Source organism: Artemia franciscana, chromosome 18 (genome assembly GCF_032884065.1).
Source record: "Artemia franciscana chromosome 18, ASM3288406v1, whole genome shotgun sequence".
NCBI classification, from domain to species: domain Eukaryota; kingdom Metazoa; phylum Arthropoda; class Branchiopoda; order Anostraca; family Artemiidae; genus Artemia; species Artemia franciscana.
Window position 1 is genome coordinate 24,149,703 of NC_088880.1, and position 25,640 is coordinate 24,175,342.

A 25,640-nucleotide genomic window follows, 5' to 3' on the forward strand; every position below is an offset into this window, starting at 1 on the left:
CTTTAAATGACATTTTTGGTAGAAAAAAGACTTGAGGTTGGGTAGATTTTGGAGAGATTGCCATTTTACACCCTCCCAGAAAGTTTCGATTTCCCTTAGACATCCTCCCCGTCCACTTGTTGACGACTTGCTTTCCGTTTAGCCCAAGATGGTTGGCCAAAAAGGACAACCTTCGGCAATCTGTCATCCTTCATCCGCAGAACGTGCCCTAGCCATCTCAACCTTTCTCTCATTATAGCCTTAGAACCAAGATTGAACCTCACTTTTCGTACAATCTACTGTTTGAAATACGGTCAGTCAGCCGGGTACCCAAAACAGCCCGTTTGCATGCATGAATATATGTAGAAAAAAATTAACTTTTATTTTCCGTATCAATGCGTCTACCAGATCGTTCCTAAGGTTTGTTAGAAAAACATGAATTACACAGGTCAGAATGGTGTTCTTTTTTTCACATTTCACACCTTAAAAATACCATAATAAAAGTTCGAGATGTATTGATATAGTGAACAAGAACTACCTTTTTTCTTTATTCATTGACGCCTGCATAGTCACTAAAAGCGCAATGCTTACTTGGTAAATCAAGAAAAAGACTGGTAAAGTTTGCATAAATCGTGATTTACCAAGTTTTTATCCTATATGTCACAGAAAATCTCAACATAGAAAATGTTTCAAGTAGGCACATATTCCTTTTATCTCAGCAAAACAGTATCTGTCAGAACACTTTACCTAAGACAAAACTTCGAAGAAACTTATTCATATATGTTGCAGCAAAGTCGTTCAATATATCTAAAATATCTTCCAAATTGAAAACAAATTGCTAAATCAGTTTGTTTCAAAATTTGAATTAAAAAAAAAGAAAAAAAAGCACAAACCGTTAGCGCTCTATTCATTAGTCTGATGACCATATCAAACTGTGCAGGTTCCAAAACAGCTTTGGTAGAGAACACGTGTTGTGATAGTTCTGAGCAGAGAGCCAATCTAGCATCTTTTGTCTGCAGGGCTCTTAAAACAGCTGGAAAGATCTTTCGTGCATCTGCAATCTTATTCTCAAATATATATGTGACGCATGTACGTAAAACTTCGAGTCTTCGGGCCGAATTTGAAAACAAATGGCGAGATGGTTGAAGGACTGAAATGTCAGGGCCAATAGGAACAAATTTTGATATCAGTGGCTTCCCAGTGAATTGCCTTAAAAATAAAAAGACGAATACAAAATTTTAATTTTTGTGTACAACCTGCTGTTTGAATAGAAACAAGTTGAAAAAAGTTTGGAAGAATGGAAAATTAAGCTTCCGAACCAAAAATGAGAACATTAGAAGCTACAGCAATGACATTAGTCAAATATGGCACTGAAACGTGGGCACTTTGATGGCCGAAATAATGTTTGTTAATTTTTGTTTTCCAGAGGAATTGTGTACGAATGTTTTTAAGTACCCGCTTGACTGATAGCATGTCAAACAACAAGCTGTAAGAAATATCGGGTTTTACCCACATTCTATGGCTAAATGAAAGAAACGTTAAGATGAATAGAAAATGTTTTGCGGAAGAAGGATGACTGCCAAAAATTGTTCTTCTTGGGCATCCATTTGGGGCCAAAAAAAAGGAAAAAAAAGTCGTCCTCGAACTGGGTGGTATGACGTCATGACAAAGGATTTAAAGGAAATTGGGACTTCTTGGGAGGGGGGGTAAAGTGTGAAATTATGAGATGTTTGGGTGGAGGAAGAGCGTGTGCAGCTGTGTTAGCCTTGGCAGCTGTTGCTGTAGTGAGTTTTCAGCAACGGTAGTTCAACAATATGGTAAAATTGGAATTGCAAAATTAGCATAATAATGACTAAACACTAATCAAGTCTAAGATACTTACAGACATTTGACATTCCATTGCGATATCCCTTCATTAATAAGCTCCTGAACCTTTAAAGAGTCCAGTAAAGGAAATATTGGTTGATGTATTCGAGTGAAAGCTCCTTCTGTGGGCTTGGGAACTTTAGCGACAAAGTTTGACGATGCTGGATTTTCATTCATCAAAAGCTGATGGGCTAAATCCTAAATGAGGAAACCAGTGCTTGAATAACGGATTAATAAACATTTTCAATATTTAAATTAAATATCTATTATATCTGTGGGATGAAGACTCATCCGAATTTTGAAGGCCAAATTTCCAGGTGGTACAGAGGAAACAGGTAGGAATTCTATATATATTTTAGTATTAGTTATCTCTCGAGTCAAATATTTTGGAACTTTCCCTTATTGCCTTGGACCCCTATCTACAAGAAAATTTTCAAGATTGTGACCCAAAAAGAGCAAATATTTTTTTTTCGACTTGTTTGAAATTTTCAAGGGCTATTCCCTGGGTCAAGAGCACAGACTATTTTTGTCTGCAGGAGGATGGTGCTAAAGGGTCGGATAATGGAGAAAAAACTGTTTTATCTCAGATCAGTTAGGAACTTGCAGTAGTAATTCCCTGGGCCAAAAAATGCCTGACGTAAAAAAAAAGTTGCTTGGGGGCATGGGTCTCCCGAAAAATGAATTTGAAAAGACACCAAAAATTTCCTTTCTGGTCAGCTTGAAATTTCTGTTTTTTAGTCCCTGGGCCAAGAAGACTAAAAATACATAAACAAAAAAAATGGCTGCCTCAAAAAAGGGAAAGAAAAGGCCACCAGACTCTTCTTTTTGAAAATACTAAAGTTTAAAGCTGCAAGTCCCTTGGCAAAGTGGAACTTAATGCAGAAACAAACTCTAGTTTGGGGGCACGTTTATTCTTCTGAAAATGGGGACAAAGTAGGGTCAATTTTTTTTCTGATCGGCTTGAAACTTAAGAGGGATCATAACCTGATCCAAGAGGACAAAAAAATTTGTATGGAGTGGGGACAGTACAAGGGTTTCTGATAATCGGCTAAAAATCTTGATATCCTTGATCAATTTGAAATTTGCAGCTGTAACACCCCAGGCCAAAAAATGCCTAGCTTAAAAATGGGGATCGGGAGGAGTAAATCAAAAAGGGCCAAAAATATTTTTTACAAAAAGGAATTAGAAATTCTGTCCTTTATTCCATGAGCCAAGAAGACTACAACGCCAAAAAAGGGAAAAAATGGCTTCCCTGGGAAAAGGAAAAAAAAAGACCAACAGCCTCTATCCCAAAAATACAAAAATTTAAAGTTGTTATGTCAAGTGAAAATACTATACAAGAAAATTTTCACTGACTGACTTGAAAATTTCGGGACATGCAAAGAGGCAAGTATGCTCCCTTAAGACAAAAAGATTAAAGAGATGAATCTGGTTGTAATGATTTGTGACGTCGGATATTCTTTTTTATTATTATTATTATTAAGACGACAAAACAGAACTATTTCTTTTTATACTTGACACAGATTTCTTTAAACAAAAGAGAAAAGACGATTACAATAAGATATGATACAAAAAATATATTTTTACAATAAAATGATGGATTTAGACATGTATATTCAATGATGGCTTCGGCCGTACAGAAGGCCAAGAATTGCAAGAATCTCAATTCAAAATTTGAACGAACTATTTTAACACAATTCGAATTTGAGATTCAAACGACATGTCAAACGAAAATTCTCCTCCCCATTAAACTAAACATACAGTGAAAACATTAGTCAGAAATTATAGATCAAAACATTGATGATGGAACATTTTGACCAAATATTAAAGTTTTGCCCAAAATTTAAGTTACAGACCAGTATTTTAATTTTTAATAAAAAAAAATATATAAAAAACTTTACTAGCGGTCTTACAATTGACCAGTAATAAAACTAGGTCAATAAAAAATAGACAGAAAGAAATTACAAAAATTTTCAAGAAAGGACTTTTTCACGCAAAATTAAAGAATCCATATTAAAATCAAGAACAAGCAGTAAATTACTATGAATGAATAGAAGAAACCCCAAAAAATAGTAGAATTATTGTCTCCCTAAAACTTTCAAGGGCCAGAACGCGGTTTGTGGTTTACTTAAAATAATTTATAGTTTGAGCAGTGTGTCTTTTATTCGTTATAAAATTGACAACAACAAAACAACAAAAATATCACACTACAAAGAAGAGGCTATTACAGCTTTATAGGAAAGATTTGTGATTGACTGAATACAATACAAAACTCAAACAGTTTTTCTTCCATAATTCCAACACCAAAAATAAAAAATTGTTTAAACTTCCAGGGGTCAATTTAATTACTTCTTAAACAATCCATTTACTTTGATACGTTCTTCCAACAATCTTAATAGTTATCATCGTTTTCTTTTTTGCTGTGGTTTGAGTCAATATTTTGGTAAATATAACCGCACTGTTCAAAATACACAGCGCTTTCAGTAAAACGTGATGCCAACCAAGCCATTAGAGGTACCTCCCTTATTTATGGTAGCTCTAGTTCGTACGACCGAATAGCCTGGTGACACTATTTTGCCCTTGTTTTCCCTGTTATGACTAACAGAAACACACAACTTGAACTCCAAATCGTTTCAATAAGGCGCTGGCAGTCCCTAAAACCTGGAGGTTTTAGAAGGGCGGTAGTTCTATCCTTATTAACAGTAATCTCTGTTTCTAGTTGTAAGTTTGAATTAACTGTTTATTCAGTAAGTTTCTGTTAGTTTTAGGTTTTATTTATCTATTCACATTAATTTCAGGTTGTTTTAAATTTGAATTATTTTCAATTACTTTACTTTTCTCTGAAAACTGATTTTCTTTACTTTTCTCTGAAAACTCCTTTTGCGTAAAAAGTTGTTCTTTTTAATTCAATTTTAGTCCGAGTATCCCACAATAATTTTTTGGTTGTGAGACTTCTTCACTAAAAGACTTCTTCACTACCGTCAGCATCATATGTTTGGATCTTAAGCTTATTATACTTTACATTTATAATATACTGACTTTAAAATATAGCATTCTCAACATATTTCTTCTATATTTATACATATATTTTATTGTTTTTGTGGGCTGAAATTCCCACCCCCATCCCCTCCAAAACTCGATTTTTCTGGACGTTGTTTATTGGACACTCTAAATGTATAGTTCTCTGCAGCCTAAAAAAACATTCTGCTACAGCATACAATATATTGTGAGCAATTTTGCAAATTAATGGCTATAATACAACTTGAAAAAATACATTTCAAAGATTGCTTATTTTTGGTAAGTTGGCTTATTTGTTTCTTGTTTTAACCTCCTTTTCTATTTCCAAAGCTTGAATGGTGTACCTTTTACGCAGGTTTTTATATCTTCGTCAAGCTAGGAAGGAACTGCCTAACTTTCAAAAACCTCTTTAATTCAAGATTAGTTAAATTTAAAAAAAAAATATAAGTGCTGTCCAATTTACTGTTAATTATTTTCGCTGGTCAGTTACTATTTTTTTTATGTTCCTAACTGGAATGTTTACGATTAAAAATAAGCCTTTGTAGGCGGTTACTTTTAAATTTTTATGGGGTTCATCTGGACAAATATCAGGAGAGGGAATATCCCCTACCTACAAAAAAGATGGAATAAAACAATGAAAGTCCTCAAGGATGAATAGATTGGGTAATTAAAGATAACTTATAGAAAATCTCATTTCTGTCGGGAGAGCTGAGGTCAACTTTCCCCAGTGACTAGCCAAAACGTCTACCTCTGGAAGGATAGATATACTTGGGCAATTTTTCATAGTTTTTTGTTGTAGACTATAACGTTCCATACAAATTGTTCCATATACGTTCCATAACGTTCCATACAAACGTTCCAATGACTTAAACCAATAATTAAGCACATGGTATATTTTGTAAAGCAACTAAATACACAGAAATATATAAACTGACCACCAACACCGCACATTCGGCAAGCGATAGAATTTACTGGGATTCATTTAGTATACAGAATGGAGAAGCTACCCTACCTGTATATGGACAATTTGTAGCTTAGTATCATGAGACTCTAACTGGAGTTTATCTGGCAGTGCTGCGTAGAGATCATCCCACAAGTCACAAATTCGCCACGGAGGCCCTCTTTCAGCAACAAATGTAGAGAAAGACATACATTCCAGCAGCCTGTTGGTAAAATCACAGTCAACAAGTCCCCTTTCACCCAAAAATGCAGCCTAAAAAGGAAAAACACAAAAAAAGTACTTTTTAAGAATTTTTAGTCTTAGAAGATTTTAGACTGACATTTTTATTTTACTTCGCTAAGAAACACTTCTTGAAAACTGAACAACCATATACAAGACGAAAAACCAGTGGAAGGTTGTATCTTCTAACCCCTTTTAAACTTAAAATTACAATTAATAAAAAAATTGATGTTCTTTAAAAAATAGAGGATAGTTAAAAAGGTAATTTTTTAAATAAAATTGGTAGAAATTGTTCTTCCCTTATCACAGCCTATCTCCATCTCCACCTCGCTTCACTTCCTCCCAGGAATACAAAATTTAGCCACCTTTTCAATAATTTTTTTCTGACTTCCTATTGAACAAAATAAGTTTCCAGCCGCTCTAATACTATTCGGAAGAGCATCCCACAAGGAAACAACGCTGTTTCTAATAACATAACCTAACCTCGTTGAGTTTCGGATTTCACGAGCCATGAATTATCCATGGAAAATACCGGATTTCATCTCAGGACTTTCTTCAATGTTAAGGGGACTCTTTAGAAGGGGAGCTGAATTCAAGGTTTCCGTTTTTTTACACTGTTGAATCTAATTTTATTTTTAACATCCATTTCATACTGAGATTTCATGAACACTCGCATTCAGCTTACTCTGAAACTATATATTACCTGATGCTATCGATCAAGTTTTAATGCTCATTTAAATACCCAAATCCGCCAATCCGAAATAAGCCAAAATTAGTCGATCAGCCGTAACCTTGAAGGTGGGAGCCAATCAAAATTTCCGGAAGAACGTTCTAAGTGGCCAGCCTTAACTGAGTGAAATCAGTTGAGCTTGGGTTTAAACTGAATCTAGTCCTAAATGTAGCAAAACCTTTACTGCGAACAGTACTGGATTCAAGGGGCTCCGAACGAGAAGAGCTATTAGCAGTTAAACGGTCAGAGACGAATCTAAAAAAAAACATTTTTATTTAACAAGGCCCTAATATACGGGAATCTCGATGTTCCCCTTTGCCACAAGACGGGGGAGCTTATGGTTAAAGAAATCACCATAAATCGTGAAGTGATATGGAAAACGCCTGGTCGTACCACAAGCACAACTGAGTTGTGCTACGATCCCCTCTTATTATTATTAGAGACAAGTTATGCTAAGTTATATGATCAAAGACGAGCCTTAAAACGTGTTTTTTCTTTAACCAAGGGGCGAAATAAAAAGCGACCTCAATGGTCTCCTTTGCCTTGAGTTTAGAAAACCTACGGTTGAGCAAATTCCAATGAAACATCTGGGTTTCAGATACCAGATCCAGGTCAACGCTGGTCTAGCTGCAAGTGAAAGTAAATAGACAAAATGGTTTCCTTATCAACACATAGCTTTCATACACAGCTGTCATTACTAATATTCATGATTAGAGACAAGCTATGTGAAGAAATCACACAATTTAAGGTAATGAACTGTAAGAAAGGAGCAACGCGGCTCAATAGTAACCGAAATTCTAAAAAACAGAACAAAACTATTTAAAATTCGACTTTTTATGGTGATTACAGGTATATGCTGTTTAATAAGTTTAATAATATCCATTAAAAGCTACAAGCTGAAAAAATTCAACCAGTTTCCGAAAAGTGGAAGAAACACCCCGAAAAATTCTCACGGGATTAATGAAAATCATACCATAAGATCCGGTTAGAAAACCAAACTGTAGAAACTTCTTCCTCCTGACATATACAAACATATGGAATTTAGCGTGGTTTCAAGACAAAACGATCACAAGTGCGTGTTTATTTGTTTTGTTTTGTGTTTGTTTGTTTTTTCATTTTTTTTTTCCAGGGGTGATCATATCAAACTAGTGATTGTAGAAGAACGAAACAAGGCTCAGTTGAACGAAATTCTTTTTATTTGTCTTACCTCGCCGCTTCAAAATTACATGTGGGGATGTTCTGAGGAAATTTTCCGCTGGGTTGAAATTTTCTTGAGGATTTTTCCGCGGGGGGAATATTCAGCAGGAGCAAATTTCAAATGGGGTGGGGGGGGGTCTTCCGGAATTTGTTTCCACGAGGGGGAGGGGTATTTCCGGCGTGAGTTGATAGCAAAAGTTGCAAACCCCTCATTACCGAAGATGATAATGAACTAAACAGCCGATTGTAGCTTAAAACTCCCCTATATGTCTCACAATTGGTAAAGCCTATTTTTGGTTTCAGTATGTACCTTACTACTGTAGTTGTCAATCCCTTTAATCTTTCAAACGGATATATCTGATGAAGGAATTTTTCTACCAAAAAATGGATGACCTATGCTTTGATCAGCTCATCAAGAGCTATCGACCGCCGTCAAACCAAAAATCTATCTGTCTTAATTCAAAAGTTGACCCTTTTGCCGTAGGCCAAGTTTCTAACGTCATCATTTAGTACTACTACTACTACTACTACTAATAACTCACTGCAGCACCAAGCCGCCTGAGGCCAACACAGCTACGCACGCTCCTCCTCCAACCTAATCTATTTAAAGCCTCCCTCTTTACACCCTCCCAGGAAGTTCCCATTTCCTTTAAATCCTTATTTATGACATCCTCCCAACCCAGACAAGGACGACCTGCTTTCCGTGTAGCCCCAGACGGTTGGCCAAAAAGGACAATCTTCGGTAATCTGTCATCCTTCATCCGTAGAACGTGGCCCAGCCATCTCAACCTTTCTTTCATTATAGCCCCAGAAAGCGGGATTGAACCACACTTTTCGTACAACCTACTGTTTGAAATACGGTCAGTCAGCCGGGTACCCAGAACAATCCGTAGGCAATTTCTCTGGAAAACATCTAGTAAATTTTCATCTGCTTTTCGGAGTGTCCATGCTTCAGAGCCATATTTGACCACTGTCATCACTGTAGCTTCCAATATTCTAATCTTGGTTTGTAGGCTTATCTTTCTATTCTTCCAAACTTTTTTTAACTGTGAAAAAACACCCTGAGCTTTAGCTATTCTACTTTTAACATCTTCACTGCTCCCACCATCTTTACTAATAATACTACCAAGGTAACTGAAGCTCCCAACCTGATCAATCTTTTTGTTACCTAAGGTCACCTGTTCATCTTCACTTATTCCTAACCTTAGTGACTTAGTCTTCTTAACATTAATTTTCAAGCCTATTTTAGCACCCTGAACTCGTAAAACCTCTAAAAATTCATTCATTTTGCTCACATTTTCATCTAATATGCTTAAATCATCAGCATAATCTAAGTCCAGGAGCGTTCTTCCTCCCCATTTGATTCCATGGTCTCCAATTGCCTTTCCTGTGCTCCTTAAGACGAAGTCCATCAAAATGATCCATATAAAGGGGGATAGAACACAACCCTGCTTAACTCCTGATTTAATACAAAACCAGTTGCTAACCTCATTTCCTACCTTAACCGCAGCAGTATTATTCTCGTACATAGCGCAAATCACTTTAATGTATTTTTCTGGTATACCATATAACGATAAGACCTTTGTTAACGCTGTTCTATCAACAGAATCGAAAGCTTGCTCATAATCGATAAAACTAAGGACCAAAGGTGTTTGACAACGAAGGGACTTCTCAATTATTAACCTAAGAGTGAAAACATGGTCGACACATCCTCTACCTTTTCTAAAACCGCATTGTTCTTCCCTTAAAACTTTGTCTACAGCATGTCTCAGTCTAAAAAGTATCATATTACTCAGTAATTTGCTACCTACAGAGACCAGACTAATGCCTCGATAATTCCGACATTCACTCTTGTCACCTTTCTTATACAGTGGTTTAATTAAGGTTTTCCTAAAATCATTGGGTACTTCCCTTTTTTCAAAAATCATGTTCATAATCTTCAGTAGCTTATTCCTAACCTCAGAGCCACCATATTTAAGGAACTCATTAATCATACTATCAGCACCTGGGGCCTTATTATTTTTTAATCCTTCTAGTACTGTCGCTAATTCTTCCTCACTAAACAAATCTTCCTTCACATCCAAGGTATCACAAACTTTTTCATTTTCATCTATATCTTTTCCTGCAACTGTATCTCGGTTTAGCACATTCTCAAAATGTTCCACCCATCTTTCTTTAACTTTTTCCTTATCACTAATTGTGACCCCATTTCTATCTTTAACTGGGACTAGTCCGGATCGGCTACTTCCTTTCAATTTATTAACATGCCAGTATAATATTTTACTATTATGCCGCCTAGCCGCATCTTCCAGATCCTCAGCAATTTTATCCATCGCCTCCATTTCACATCTCCTTAGTTCATATTTTAATGCTTTCTCCACTTTCTTTACATTCCTTTTGTTTTCATACGACCTATCGCTCAGATAATTCTTATACAAACCCCTTCTACTCTCTATTAAACCTAAAGCTTTCCTAAAACTAATATTCCTAGTTGCTGTCTTAGCACTCTTCCCTAGGACACCATCAGCAACTTCACAAATTGTTTTTCTGAAATTATTCCATCCATCTTCCACATTGTCAAATTTTAAACCCTCAAGTTTAGTACTCAACTGTTCCTGGAATTTTTTTCTCAAATTTTCATCCTGAAGTCTACCAACATCATAACTTCCCGGGAGGGAGTTACTCTTCCGAAATTTCAGCTTTAAATTAACCTTAGACACTACTAGATGGTGATCTTTACTTTTAACATCAATAACGGCACTCCTATACACCCTAGTATCTTGTATTGATCCTGCTAGTCTTCTGTTTACAATAACATAATCAATAAGGTTTGCTGTCTTACCATCACGTGAATACCATGTCAACTTATGGGCCATTTTGTGACCAAACACCGTATTGGTTATAACTAGGTTGTTATACCTACAAAATTGCAAAAGCCTATAGCCATTACTGTTTTCTTTTCCTACACCAAAATTACCTAGGCTAGGATACCATCTATCCCTATTTCTACCAACCTGGGCATTAAAATCTCCTAGCAAAAACACCTATTTCTACCTGGTACCCTGTGTATTTGCTCCTGTAACTGTAAGTAAAATTCATCTGAGTCACTAGTATCTCCATCAGTTGGTTCAATGGGGGCATATACTACTATAACTGATACCCTAAACTTTTTAGTCATAAAATGAGCAATTAGTATTCTATTATTAATACCTTCCCAGCCTAAACAAGACTTAGCAGCTTCCTTATTCATCATGAGCCCTACTCCCTGTCTATGTACCCCATCCTTCCTTCCTGAGTAAACAAATTCTATGTCACCTAATTTCATGCTTCCTACCCCTGGGATATGAGTTTCTGAAACTCCTAATAAATCCAGTTCAAACCGTCTGAATTCGTCAGTCAAAATGTCGATGCGATAGTCATTTTTTAACGTCGTAACATTCCAAGTTCCAATTTTCATGTTCTTTAAATCTTTGAAATTATTTTGGCCTCAAGAAAAGCAGTGATCCCGGATACCAGTGCAGGATGGGGACCAACATATCTTCTCAAGTCTACACCGAAGCGCTTAAGCCGGCTTAGAACCGGACAGCAAGAAGTCCCTGGGACCTCCAGTAAGTTGGAGGCTTTGTGCAATCCTGGGCCCATCTTGGTCACAACATGGTTTTCAGCACTTGGCGATGCTCTTCTATCAACAAGAGTCGAAATCCTGCACAGACAGTCCCAAGCCTATTACCTCCGACTCATTATATATACATGCCTACAAATATTATGCTACTACGGGGAGGCAGCCCATAGTAGATAAATTAGCTAGGAAGAGGTTTTTCAGCCCGAAAACGCAAAGGATAAACTCTAATTTATTTAGCAATGAGATAACTTTTAAAGTTTAAGATGCACATGTGATACCTTTTCTCTACCGCAATCCTAAGTGCAAAAAACCGAATGATAAACTCGGCTGAAATCACGAAGAGAAATGGGTAGAAACACAAGCAAAAACCATCCTTGTCCCCAGGCAAGAGCTGTACAAAGCTTTCCAGAATACCAAGTCACATTCATCAATCCAGACTAAGATCCAAACTTTCCGTAAAAACCGCAGAGGTTAGACCCTTACCACTTTCTAGGATTAAGCTGAAATCGGGGTGCTAGAAAAAAAAAAAAAAAAAAAAAAAAAAAAAAAAAAAAAAAAAAAAAAAAAAAACAAGAGCTAAGAGCTCATATGGCACTTGTGACGAGGCAAGAAGAGCTAAGATCCAAGAGATCATATGGTATGAGCTCTAGCAAAATTCTATGAATCAATAGATTGATTTAAAAGGAAAATAAGAGGCCTAATGCCGGTCAGGATTTAAAATAAGAGCTCTGAGTCACGATGTCCTTCTAAATATCAAAATTCATTAAGATCCGATCACCCACTCGTATGTTATACATACCAAATTTTTTCTAATTTTTCCTCTCCCTTTAGCCCCCCAGATGGTCGAATCTGGGAAAACGACTTTATCAAGTCAATTTGTGCAGCTCCCTGACACGCCTACCAATTTTCATCGTCCTAGCACGTCCAGAAGCACCAAACTAGCCAAATCACTGAACCCCTCCCCCCAACTCCGCCAAGAAGAGCGAATCCAGTACGGTTCCGTCAATCAGGTATCAAGGACATTCGCTTATTCTATCCACCAAGCTTCATCCCGATTCCTCCACTCCAAGTGTTTTCCAAGATTTCCCCCTCCAACTCCCCCCAATGTCAAAAGATCTGGTCGGGATTTGAAAGAAGAGCTCTGAAACATGAATTCCTTCTAAATATCAAATTTCATTAAGATCCGATTACCTATTCGGAAAATAAAAAATACCCCAATTTTCACGTTTTCCAAGAATTTCGGTTTCCCCTCCAACTCCCCCCAATATCACAGGATCTGGTCGGAATTTAAAATTAGAGCTTTAAAGCGCAAGACCCTTCTAAATATCAAATTTCATTAAGATCTGGTCACCCTTTCGTAAGTTACAAATACTTCAATTTTCAAAATTACTCCCCCCAACTCCACCAAAGAGAGCAGATTCGGTCCGTTTATGTCAGCCATGTGTCTTAGACAGGTTTATATTCTTCCCATCCAGTTTCATCCTGATCTCGACGCTTTAAGGATTGTCTAAGATTTCCGGTTCCCCTCAACTGACCCCCCCCCCAATTACGCTGGATCCGGTTGAGATTTAAAATAAGAGATCTGAGTCACGAGGTCCTTATAAATATGAAGTTCCATGAAGATCCAATCACTCCTTCGTAAGTTAAAAATACGTCATTTTTTCTAATTTTCAGAATTAACTCCCCCCCCCCAATAGAGCGGATCCGTTCCAATTACGTAAATCACGTATCTAAGACTTCTGCTTATTTTTCCCACCAAGTTTCATCCTGATCCCCCCAATCTAAACGTTTTCCATGATTTTAGGTTCCCCCACCCCAAACTCCCCCCAATGTCACCAGATCCGGTCGGGACTTAAAATAAGAGCTTTGAGACACAATATCCTTCTAAATAGCAAATTTCATTGAGATCCGATCACCCGTTCGTAGGTTAAAAATACCTCATTTTTTCTAATTTTTCAGAATTAACCCCCCCCCCCCCCCCCCCGACCACCCCAAAGAGAGCGGATCCGTTTCGGTTATGTCAATCATGTATCTAGGACTTGTGATTATTTTTCCCACCAAGTTTCATCCCGATCTCTGCACTCTAAGTGTTTTCCAAGATTTTAGGTTTCCCTCTCCCAACTCCTCCCCCCCCCCAAATGTCACCAGATCCAGTCAGGATTTAAAATAGCAGCTCTGAGACAGGATATCCTTCCAAACATCAAACTTCACTGAGATTTGATCAACCGTTCGTAAGTTAAAAATACTTCGATTTTTCTATTTATTCCGAATTAACGGGCCCCCCACTCCCCCCCCCCCCATATGGTCAAATCGGAAAAAACGACTATTTCTAATTTAATATGATCCTGTCCTTGATACGCCTGCCAAATTTCATCGTCCTAGATTACCTGGAAGTGCCTAAAGTAGCAAAACCGGGACCGACAGACCGACAGAATTTGCGATTGCTATATGTCACTTGGTTAATACCAAGTGCCATAAAAACACGACAAAACCAAAGTGTTGCTCCCCCAACACAATAAGGTGCTATCAAAAAAACTTCATACTCCTAAAACAACAAGAAAAATCGCAGAAAATGACATGTTTCAATGGACCTTACATGACATGTTCAATGGACCTTAAAATTGTTTGGGCGCAATTTTTTTTATGTCTTTTTAAGGAATATTTCTGGTCCGAGTAGGTAAGGTGAATTAGTGCAGTCATTAGCTTCACTCCGATTTTACAAACCTCACGTTTTCCAATACTGCTATTCCATTGCTTCAACAAATTTCCTTTCTCAGTTTCTGACGGTCTTCGATTCAACAAAGAGCCCGAATAAAAATTTGTTAAAATGACAGAGGGTAATTGTACCAACTCTTAACCATAATTCCTGATTCTAATTTTCGGATACTTTTTGGATAAAATTTAAACTAACCCTTAACCATAGCTGCTGATTTTGATTTTTGGACAGCTCCTGGATAAAATTTAAAGTGACTGTTAACCAGAACTGCTGATTCTAATGTTTGGATAAAATTTAAAGTGACTGCTAATCATAACTGTTGATTTTAATTTTTGGACAGTTTTTAGAGAAAATTTAACGTGACGAAATTGCCACTCAAATATTTTTCAGTGACAATTTCAGTGAATTCATTTCAGAGAATAATGAAAAAAAATGTTTTCGTTCATTTCCTGCTGACTTTTCACACGTTTTTATTATTAAACTTGGCACCCGCTAAGAGTAAAAACTGTATGCCAGCATCGAACATCTTTTGCGTTGAAAATTGAGCTCCCGGATTTTCACGATTTTCTAAGACGTATATGGTTGTTTAAGTTTCTAACTAACCAGCTTAAAAGATTAAACTTTATTTTTAGTACTTTAAAACAAGCGGACAAACGTCCAGAAAAATGGAGCACCCAGCTCCTCTTTCACAGAGTCATCACGGATTCTTCGATCACGGATTTTCTAACTAACCAGCTTAAAATATTAAACTTTATTTTTAGTACTTTAAAACAAGCGGACAAACGTCCAGAAAAGTGGAGCACCCAGCTCCTCTTTCACAGAGTCATCACGGATTCTTCGATCACGGATTTTCTAACTAACCAGCTTAAAAGATTAAACTTTATTTTTAGTACTTTAAAACAAGCGGACAAACGTCCAGAAAAATGGAGCACCCAGCTCCTCTTTCACAGAGTCATTACGGATTCTTTGTTAAACAGCACAATATTTTCACTGTGAATCTAACTCACTCTAGCTGTAATTGTTTCATACATTTGAAAACTAGGCATGTTGTTATTTTACGTATCACCTTATCCCACCCTCCAGTGTGTGACTAGCTGCTTTTCATCACATAAAACCATTATTTTCTAGAAATGAACTCAAAAGACTAACCTTGTCAAAAGTTATCACAGGTCTAGGATGAATTCTAATAATAGTCAAACACATTCTATACCCTTGAAGCAAGTGGGCAAACATCCTCAGAAAGGAGGCACGGAGCTCTTTATCCACAACAGTTGGAGCTGACTTTCTGACAGTTGTAGGGGGGAATGCAAAATCAGCACATTTGAGATCAGGTTGTAGTATTTGAGAGAGGATATTCTGCAAATCCGAAAGAAGAGGTTCTGGCAGAGGTGGTAGATGAAGTGAATCTGGGATGAATACAGCACCCCCATCTAAGTCTACGACAATGACGTCCAGCTAAAAACAGAGTTTTTTTTATATGTCAGAAAAAACATGCAAATTAATTTTAAACGATGTCAGCACTAGTGGCATATTGCTTTCGATCCGTCTCACTGCTTCATCATCGTCAAAAGCAATCGCCTCTTTTTTACAACAAAATTTTTCATTTTACGAAATAACAAGAAAATTTCTTCTGGATAAATAAGGTTCAAATATTAAAGAAACATTAAGTTCGATGGCAATTCAAAGGGTGAAAAATTAATTAAAATTAATTACTCTGCATGGTCCTGCTGAAAAAGAATTTAGTCAATTTTCCATTACCATGTTTTGTGATCATATGTTTCTGTGGCTTTCAAACAATCATCTTAGCTAAGAGCTAGTCCATATTAGCAGTAGCAAAAACAAATTTAATTTTTCAAAAAAAGAAAACAAAACAATAACAGAATCCAACCTAAAAAAAAAAATTTTGTGGATACTGAGGGGAAGATATACAATATTTGGTGATATTTGGGTTTTTTGATAGCTTGATAAATTACTATTTATACTTTTGATTCTTGAAATGTTGAAACCAATGCTTCGAATATATTTTCTACACGGACATAGGCTATATGTAGTATTTTCTACACAGATGACACACTTACTAAAGTGTCAACAATAGCAAACCTATAATTACCGAAAAAGTTTTCACCTGGGGATCTAAGTTTGAAAACATGGAAGAACAGAGAGATGGTATGGAGAATGTAGAAACCCGCAGGGAATATTCTAAAGATATAAGGGTCCAAGGAAGTTTCGGTCTCAAATAAGTCTTGCGCGCGTATCCCAGAACGTGCACATTAGTAAATGTTGCGGCGAACAACGTGTTTAAAGTGTTCGTTTGATGAGATTTCTGCCACTTAAGCGGATTAGTATTTCTTAGAACTAAATATAACTACCTTTCGAGAAACTATGACGTTAGTAGATTCCATGATGAGAACTCGAGAAGAACTTTCTAGAAACAGTCTAATATAAAATTGAAGAGTTTTAATTTGACAATGTAGAAGATGACTTTAGAAAAATGGACCGCAACGTAGTAGTGTCTTCAAGAAAAAAGATAGAAACAAAGCTAGGAATACTAGCAACAACGCTTTAGTTTAGAAAGATAGATAGGATTAACCTATAAAAATAGTTTGTGAAGTAGCAGAGTATGACCTAAGTAGAGGAAGTTAGAAACGCAGCCAGGAATATTAGCGTAAACTCTTTAAGTCTGGTACAAAATAGGAAGGGTTTGTACAAAAAGTATTTGAGTGATACATCATACAAAAATAAGAGGGATGTAAGGGAAGTAGAGGTAGCATAAAAACATGAATTAAGGAGGTATGAAGTGGAGGTCATGGATCTGATGCCAAATACCTGGAAGTTGCAGCCAGTCGCCATAATAGCGTGATATTATATTGGTATATTGAGAAGCTTAGAGGTGATCAGTCTGGACTGGTACTAGTTAAAGATAGGAAAGGGGTATCAATTACTGATAAGGAAATATTTAAAGAGAGATGGGCACAGCATTTTGATAATGTGTTAAACAGTAACGAAGTTGTAGGAAATGTTATAAAAGAGAAGGAAACAATTTTTGGCCACTTGAAAGTGAATGAAAGATCATTTTGTGTAACGAAGCTAAAAGTATTGAAAAGTAATAAAGCTTAATGTGCTGAGAGTGTATTAAATGAGATTCTGAGATATGGTGGTTGCAAAGTTAGAGGTAAATCACTGAGGCTTATAAAAATGATTTTAAAATGGAAACCAAACAATTTTAGGAAATGGTCTTTATAACAAACCTCTTTATAAGAAAGGTAAGACTGAGATTGGTAATTATCGACGGATTATCTTTTTTTTGTAAAAAGTTTTAAGAGATAAACAGAGTGGTTGCAGGAACGGGATTATTGTGACATGCCTGAACTATCAGATCCCTTTTTGTCCTCATTTTTATAGATTACAAATAGGCACTTGATTATGCATATGATTTGACTATCATTGAAAGAAATATTAGTAATATACATGAACTCTTGGAGATTTTGAGAGAGTTCGGGGTGCAAGAATAGATTAGAAAATAATGTTAAGAGGACTAAGTCGCTTAGACAAGGAACGAATGAAGCTGAAGAGGTAATAACTGGTGACGAGAAGATCCATCGAGCAGATATCTTCACCTATTTGGGTAGTATTATTAGCAAAGATGGTGGATGCAGTAAAAATGCAAAAAGTAGAATAGACAAGGTCCAGAATGTTTTGTCAAGGTTGAAAAAAAAACTAATTTGGAAGAATGGGAAGATAAGTCTGTAAACATATTAGAATATTCGAGGCTACGTTGATGATAGTCGTCAATATGTTTTAGAAACTCAGAGAAATTGTCAATGGATAGTTACGCACTCGTCTGACTGACCTAATACCAAACGAAAAGCTGTCCAATAAAAATGATTCTATCTTACTTCCAATGGCTACAATAAAAGAAAGGTTTGAGATTTGATACGTTTTACGGATGGAAGATGAATGATTATCAAAGATTGTTCTTTTTTTCCATCTGGGGCCATAAGTAAAGCAGGATGTGGCAAGTTGTGGAGTGGTAAAAAGTCATAAGGAAGGATTTAAAGAAAACTGGAACCTAATGGGAGGGGATAATACGGAATCTCTGAATGGATAGGCATGGAAAAAGAATGTACGTAGCTGTGTTGGCCAAAGGCGGCTTGGAACTGCAGTGGGTAGTGGATAGATTCGACAGCTAGCGGAATGTCCCATGAAATGACAAGAAGCATATCGTCATGTGAGCGCCACAAACTTACCCAAGTCTGTCAAGACTGTCTTGCAAAGACTCTAACAGTGCGGATGACATCTTCTGCTACAAATTATGCGTGCAACACGGCCAAGTCTTTATCACTTGGTATTTCACCCCAAATTAAAAGAAGCTATTCCATGGAAACTCTCCATGAAAAAACGGATAGAAATGTTGAAAATTGATAGCATGACCATGGTTTTTTTTTCAGTGTTGGATAGCCTAGAATAGGGTCCCAACAACTATCTTTATTATCTACTATTAATTGCTGTAAGGGTATTATATTAGTTTTTGACTACCTTCGCTGGACTTTTGACAATTTTCCTTTGAAGCAATATTTCACTTACACCATCTACAAACGGTAGGCTCATGAAATCGAGTATTCCCGTTGTAGTCTCCCCATTTTTTTCTAGTTTTTCTGATAAATTGCCAAAAAAACCTGGAGAGTACTTTCTTCAGAAAAATCTTGTAGAGGTCAACAGCAATATTTGATTCACAAACACGATTTTTATGACGAAGACAATTTTTTTTTACTACAAAACTTAAGATAAGGACGGAACTTTCAAGATACAAAGGTTACTTTCAAAAGATAGCTCAATTATGACCTTAAAATTCGTAAAAACTGGTAATATAACCGTATTTAATAATAGAGCCCTCTTATGTCTTAGTCTTCTTGCAAATTCCAGAGAAAGGTACACTCAATATTGACTGTCAGAGGTCTTGTATATGCAGCATTATGAGTAACAAACTGGGTTGTTGGTCCTGCTCATGTCCATATCTCCCTTATCTGACATTAATTATTTCATCTGACATATCAGTGTATCAATCTTAAACATAACCATACGATAAAAATAGATATATTCATCGTAACAATAATTTAAAGAAAAGTAGTTGAAGGGGAACAAGTCACGGTGCTTCGATCATAGTTGTTCTGAGAATCACCAACTAGTAATAAGCTGCTCTAAATTAGTAGCAGACTTAAATACGTACAGCAACCAGAAAAACAAAGAGTACATTTTTAGAAACCATCAGGGACGGGGGGGGGGGGTTTATTCATTGCTAGAGAATAAAGTGCTAAGGGAATGAAAGTTACCATACCTCAATCGTGACTTCTATTAGATAGAATCCTTGTAATGAGTAGCTCTAAACAATCTGAACAACTAGTAAAATTGGCTTTAAATAAATTCATTTAGTAAATGCTAAAAGAACTTAGAAAGCCAAAACTGAACTAGAGTTTTAGCGGAGGATCATGCCATTGCTACCAAAAATCTCTTTAACCTTGGCAATTCATAATGTTTGAACAAAAACATTTCAAGCAATGTGTCAGTCATATTTACAACTTAATAACCTATTTTCACCAACCTGGTTAAAACTTCAACAATTCTGAAAAACACTTTCTCACCTCCAAGCCCCCTATCTGTAATCAGGTGACGGATGGGTGAGGATTTTGAGGGAAGGATAAGGCTATAATTTTATTAAGATTTGGGGGTGATTTGTACAAGCAAATTATGGGAATTCCCATGGGGGGGAATGCCAGCCCATTTATAGCTGACTTGTTTTTAAGTCAACTAGAATATAAATATATGATGGATAAGAATAATCCAATTAATTTAAAACATGCTTTGTCAAATAATAAAAGATATTTAGATGATATTTTGGTCTTAAATTGTAAGGATTTCATTGATATTTCTAAAAATATATATCCATCAGAGCTTATTCTTGAGCCTAGTCAAGGCGCTGGTCATGAAGATCATTTCTTAGATTTAAATATTAATATTTGTGATAATAATAAATTAAGTTTTAAAATGTATAATAAAACGGATGATTTTGATTTTGAAGTGATTAGTTTCCCATTCCCTGAAAGTAATATACACTCAAATATCACATATTCAGCGTTTTTCTCACAGTTACTTCGTTATGCAAGGATTTGTAGTAATTATATTGATTTTAAAAATAGATGTAAAATCTTAAGCCAAAAATTGATATCAAGAGGTTTTTCTGCAAGTAAATTAACTTGGCAATTTAAAAAATTTAGTTTTCATTATAACGAACTTTTAAATAAATATCAAAAGAATTATCTAGAAATACTTAAAGAAATTTTTAACTAATTTCGGAGGTTCGAGAAATGTTGTCACAGCGCCATTTATTTTGAATTGTGTTTCTATTTGAGCGGAATTTTTAAAAAATTAGCCACTTGGTAAAGATGAATTATATAATTGTTTATTTCATTCTGGTTTTTTGCAATGTGTTAATATTTGTGATTTGGTAAAATTTATAATATTTAGTTTACCTATTGTTGCTAAAGGGAGGGATATATTAACAGGATAAGCTTGTTTTGGTTTTACTTGGTTGTTTTACATTTGCTGTTTTTTTTTTTCATAGGCATGTATTTTGGGGGTGATACCTGACGCGGGGATGCCATGGATATTCTGTGGTAGCCACAACACTGTGCTGAGTAGAGAATTTAGAGTGGCGAAACCCTATATAGGCCAGTGTATTCTCCTGATGAGCCCTTATGTTGGGTGTTGCCTCTGAATTATTTGTCTATATTATTTTTTTCTATTGTTTGGTAAATGACGACTTATACTTATTGACGACATGACTGCCTGTCCATGGATTATTCTTTATGGTTGATTGTGTATTGCTATGCTGTTTGACCTATGTGATTGTATGGATGAGTAGGGTTAAGGCCTCATTCAAGTGCTGGTCTATATTAATCACTAATTTAGGAAAACAGTCTTCCTTTTCTCCTTCTGTCTCTCTCTTTTTTTTTTCTTTTTTTTTTCTTTTTTTTTTGTGTTTGTGCTGTAGCATTGGTGATTTCTCTTTTCATGATATTATTCCAGGTTGGATCCAGTGCTGGTGGAGAAAATTTTTTTAGTTTTCTCCCCGACAGACCTTTACCCTGGTCCAGGTTTTTAACCTGATATTGTTAATTATTGGTGAGATGGCACTTATGCAAATTTCATGTTCTTTCATCTTTTTGCTTATGTATTTATTGACCTATTGACCTTGGCATGTTTTTTGGACTTTGATTGTTGGATTTTGATTTGGATGTTGGTTTGTTTTGGATTTATTTTCAATAACTTTTTATGCAACAAAACACAAATATTAGCCTCGGAACTCGGAACGATTTTTTGAAAGTTAGTAAGTGTAAAAGTCGTTGTTTTCTTTGCCAAGATCATTTTGTCCCACGGACTTCTGTTAAAAGTACATTGTATAATAAAAATTTTGCATGCAAGTTACGTGGTAATGTTAATTGTAGAACAACCAATGTAATTTACCTATTAGAATGTAATAAATGCTGCCTACAATATGTGGGGGAAACAACTAATAATATATATAAAAGATTTTCTGGACACAAGACAACAGTTAATAACGAAAAAACTAATAACTATCTAGTTCAACATTGTAGTAGTGGTAAATGTTCCATATCAGATATAACTGTCACAATTTTAGAAAATTTAGAATTAGAAAATTTAAATAAAGAAGAGAAGAATAATAGACTACGTAAACAGGAGGATTTCTGGATCCATACTCTTGGTACAGCTTATCCTTTTGGGTTAAATGATCGTGTAGCAAAATATGGTGACATGTCTCATGTTGTTGTTAAATGTATTGATGGTTTTATGGACCATCCTTCTTTTACTTGTCCTACTAAACGTAAAAAACGATCAAGAGGACATAGGAAAAATAATAGAAAAAATGAATTAGATGTACATATGGTTTCTATAGATCTATGCCAGCTACTTGAATCTAGGGGTATGATTTCTGTAATAAAGTGTCTAAATAATTTATCCAAGAGGAATTTAATCAAACTTTTCTGGATTGTTAAGAATAATACAGCTCTTGATTATAATTTTAAAGTAATATGTGATACAATTTGCATTCTAACTAAAACGAAATTTATTTCAAAAAAGAAAAAGTTCGATAAGATTAGTAATAAGGATAACAGATTATATTTACCTATTAATTTTACTTGTAAGCAGATTGAAGATATTAATTTACCAGAAATTTTAAATCAGCGGCATGTGAAACAGGCCCTTCCTAGTAATTTAAATTATAATGATAGTCCAGTTTTAACTTATAAATTTTCAAAAACTATTGGGCAAATTATTTTTAATTATAATTTAATACTAAAAAAACTAGATAGCGATATAAATTGGAAACCGGTTTGTAATTGTAAGCAACTTGGCCCATTTGTAAATCCTACTTACAAACATGTTATAACAGGGGACTTGTCAATAATAAAGCAAGATGATCTTCAAATTATAATGAATAAAGGGGCAAATTTCCGTCTTTCTCATCATCTGAAACGATCGAGTGTTCTTGATGGCTTGGAAGATGATTTTGATTTATTTATTGATAAGTGGTGTAAGAAAGAGAATAAAAATAAAGAGAGTTTTCAAAGTTGGAAGAATTTAATTATTAGTAGAGTAAGAAATAAAATATATTCTAACTTAAAAAATAGTAACACTAAATCATTATTTTATAATGCGAAGATTAAACAAGCAATTGCTAATCTAAAGAATGAATTTGTAATTGTGCCAGTGGATAAAGCTAATAATAATTTTGCCATAATTTGTCAGGAGCTGTATTGTGATATCTTAAAAAGGGAGTTATGCACAACTAATGTTTATGAAAAGGTAAATATAGAGGATGAGAATTTAATTGAAAAGACTGAAGAAATACATTTTAAAAATTTTAATATTAAAATAAATGACAATGATAAAAAGTTCCCTTTCCTATATTGGACTGTAAAATTTCATAAGAATCCCCCTAAACCACGGTTTATTGCTGGAGCAGCTAAATGTCCAACCCGCATTGCTGCTACTGACCTCTCTTTAATTTTAAAGGAAATTGTAAATAAACTTAAAACGTATTGTTCTGGTATTAAAAAATTTTCGAATTTTAATCCATATTGGAGTGTTAATAATTCACTGCAGGTGATAGATTCTTTAACAATGGTTTCAGCTAAAAGAATTGAGTCTTTCGATTTTGCGACAATGTATACTAATTTATCACTCAATTTAGTGTTTGATAATTTAAAAACTGTTATAAAGAAATCTTTCCTCTTATCTAGTAAAAGGTTCTTAAAAATAGACAGTTATAATAAAAAAGCCATATGGACAAACTGCTTTAGTACTACAGTTAACTTGAGATGTTACAGCTTGGATATGATTTTTGAGTTATTGGAATTTGTTTTATACAATACTTATATAAGATTTGGGGGTGATTTGTACAAGCAAATTATGGGAATTCCCATGGGGGGGAATGCCAGCCCATTTATAGCTGACTTGTTTTTAAGTCAACTAGAATATAAATATATGATGGATAAGAATAATCCAATTAATTTAAAACATGCTTTGTCAAATAATAAAAGATATTTAGATGATATTTTGGTCTTAAATTGTAAGGATTTCATTGATATTTCTAAAAATATATATCCATCAGAGCTTATTCTTGAGCCTAGTCAAGGCGCTGGTCATGAAGATCATTTCTTAGATTTAAATATTAATATTTGTGATAATAATAAATTAAGTTTTAAAATGTATAATAAAACGGATGATTTTGATTTTGAAGTGATTAGTTTCCCATTCCCTGAAAGTAATATACACTCAAATATCACATATTCAGCGTTTTTCTCACAGTTACTTCGTTATGCAAGGATTTGTAGTAATTATATTGATTTTAAAAATAGATGTAAAATCTTAAGCCAAAAATTGATATCAAGAGGTTTTTCTGCAAGTAAATTAACTTGGCAATTTAAAAAATTTAGTTTTCATTATAACGAACTTTTAAATAAATATCAAAAGAATTATCTAGAAATACTTAAAGAAATTTTTAACTAATTTCGGAGGTTCGAGAAATGTTGTCACAGCGCCATTTATTTTGAATTGTGTTTCTATTTGAGCGGAATTTTTAAAAAATTAGCCACTTGGTAAAGATGAATTATATAATTGTTTATTTCATTCTGGTTTTTTGCAATGTGTTAATATTTATGATTTGGTAAAATTTATAATATTTAGTTTACCTATTGTTGCTAAAGGGAGGGATATATTAACAGGATAAGCTTGTTTTGGTTTTACTTGGTTGTTTTACATTTGCTGTTTTTTTTTTCATAGGCATGTATTTTGGGGGTGATACCTGACGCGGGGATGCCATGGATATTCTGTGGTAGCCACAACACTGTGCTGGGTAGAGAATTTAGAGTGGCGAAACCCTATATAGGCCAGTGTATTCTCCTGATGAGCCCTTATGTTGGGTGTTGCCTCTGAATTATTTGTCTATATTATTTTTTTCTATTGTTTGGTAAATGACGACTTATACTTATTGACGACATGACTGCCTGTCCATGGATTATTCTTTATGGTTGATTGTGTGTTGCTATGCTGTTTGACCTATGTGATTGTATGGATGAGTAGGGTTAAGGCCTCATTCAAGTGCTGGTCTATATTAATCACTAATTTAGGAAAACAGTCTTCCTTTTCTCCTTCTGTCTCTCTCTTTTTTTTTTTCTTTTTTTTTTCTTCTTTTTTTTTTTGTGTTTGTGCTGTAGCATTGGTGATTTCTCTTTTCATGATATTATTCCAGGTTGGATCCAGTGCTGGTGGAGAAAATTTTTTTAGTTTTCTCCCCGACAGACCTTTACCCTGGTCCAGGTTTTTAACCTGGTATTGTTAATTATTGGTGAGATGGCACTTATGCAAATTTCATGTTCTTTCATCTTTTTGCTTATGTATTTATTGACCTATTGACCTTGGCATGTTTTTTGGACTTTGATTGTTGGATTTTGATTTGGATGTTGGTTTGTTTTGGATTTATTTTCAATAACTTTTTATGCAACAAAACACAAATATTAGCCTCGGAACTCGGAACGATTTTTTGAAAGTTAGTAAGTGTAAAAGTCGTTGTTTTCTTTGCCAAGATCATTTTGTCCCACGGACTTCTGTTAAAAGTACATTGTATAATAAAAATTTTGCATGCAAGTTACGTGGTAATGTTAATTGTAGAACAACCAATGTAATTTACCTATTAGAATGTAATAAATGCTGCCTACAATATGTGGGGGAAACAACTAATAATATATATAAA

General features: G+C 35.0%; 1 protein-coding gene across 1 annotated transcript in view; it reads right to left on the bottom strand.

The window, feature by feature from the left end:
- The window catches only part of LOC136038787 (myotubularin-related protein 13-like), a gene marked incomplete in the record, with an annotated part of 128,046 nt that overhangs the window by 93,168 nt on the left and 9,238 nt on the right, over nt 1–25,640 (bottom strand). Inside the window, 4 exon segments of the mRNA XM_065722164.1 lie at nt 873–1,188; nt 1,862–2,043; nt 5,876–6,076; nt 15,458–15,763. Coding sequence (XP_065578236.1) covers nt 873–1,188; nt 1,862–2,043; nt 5,876–6,076; nt 15,458–15,763 — 1,005 coding nt within the window.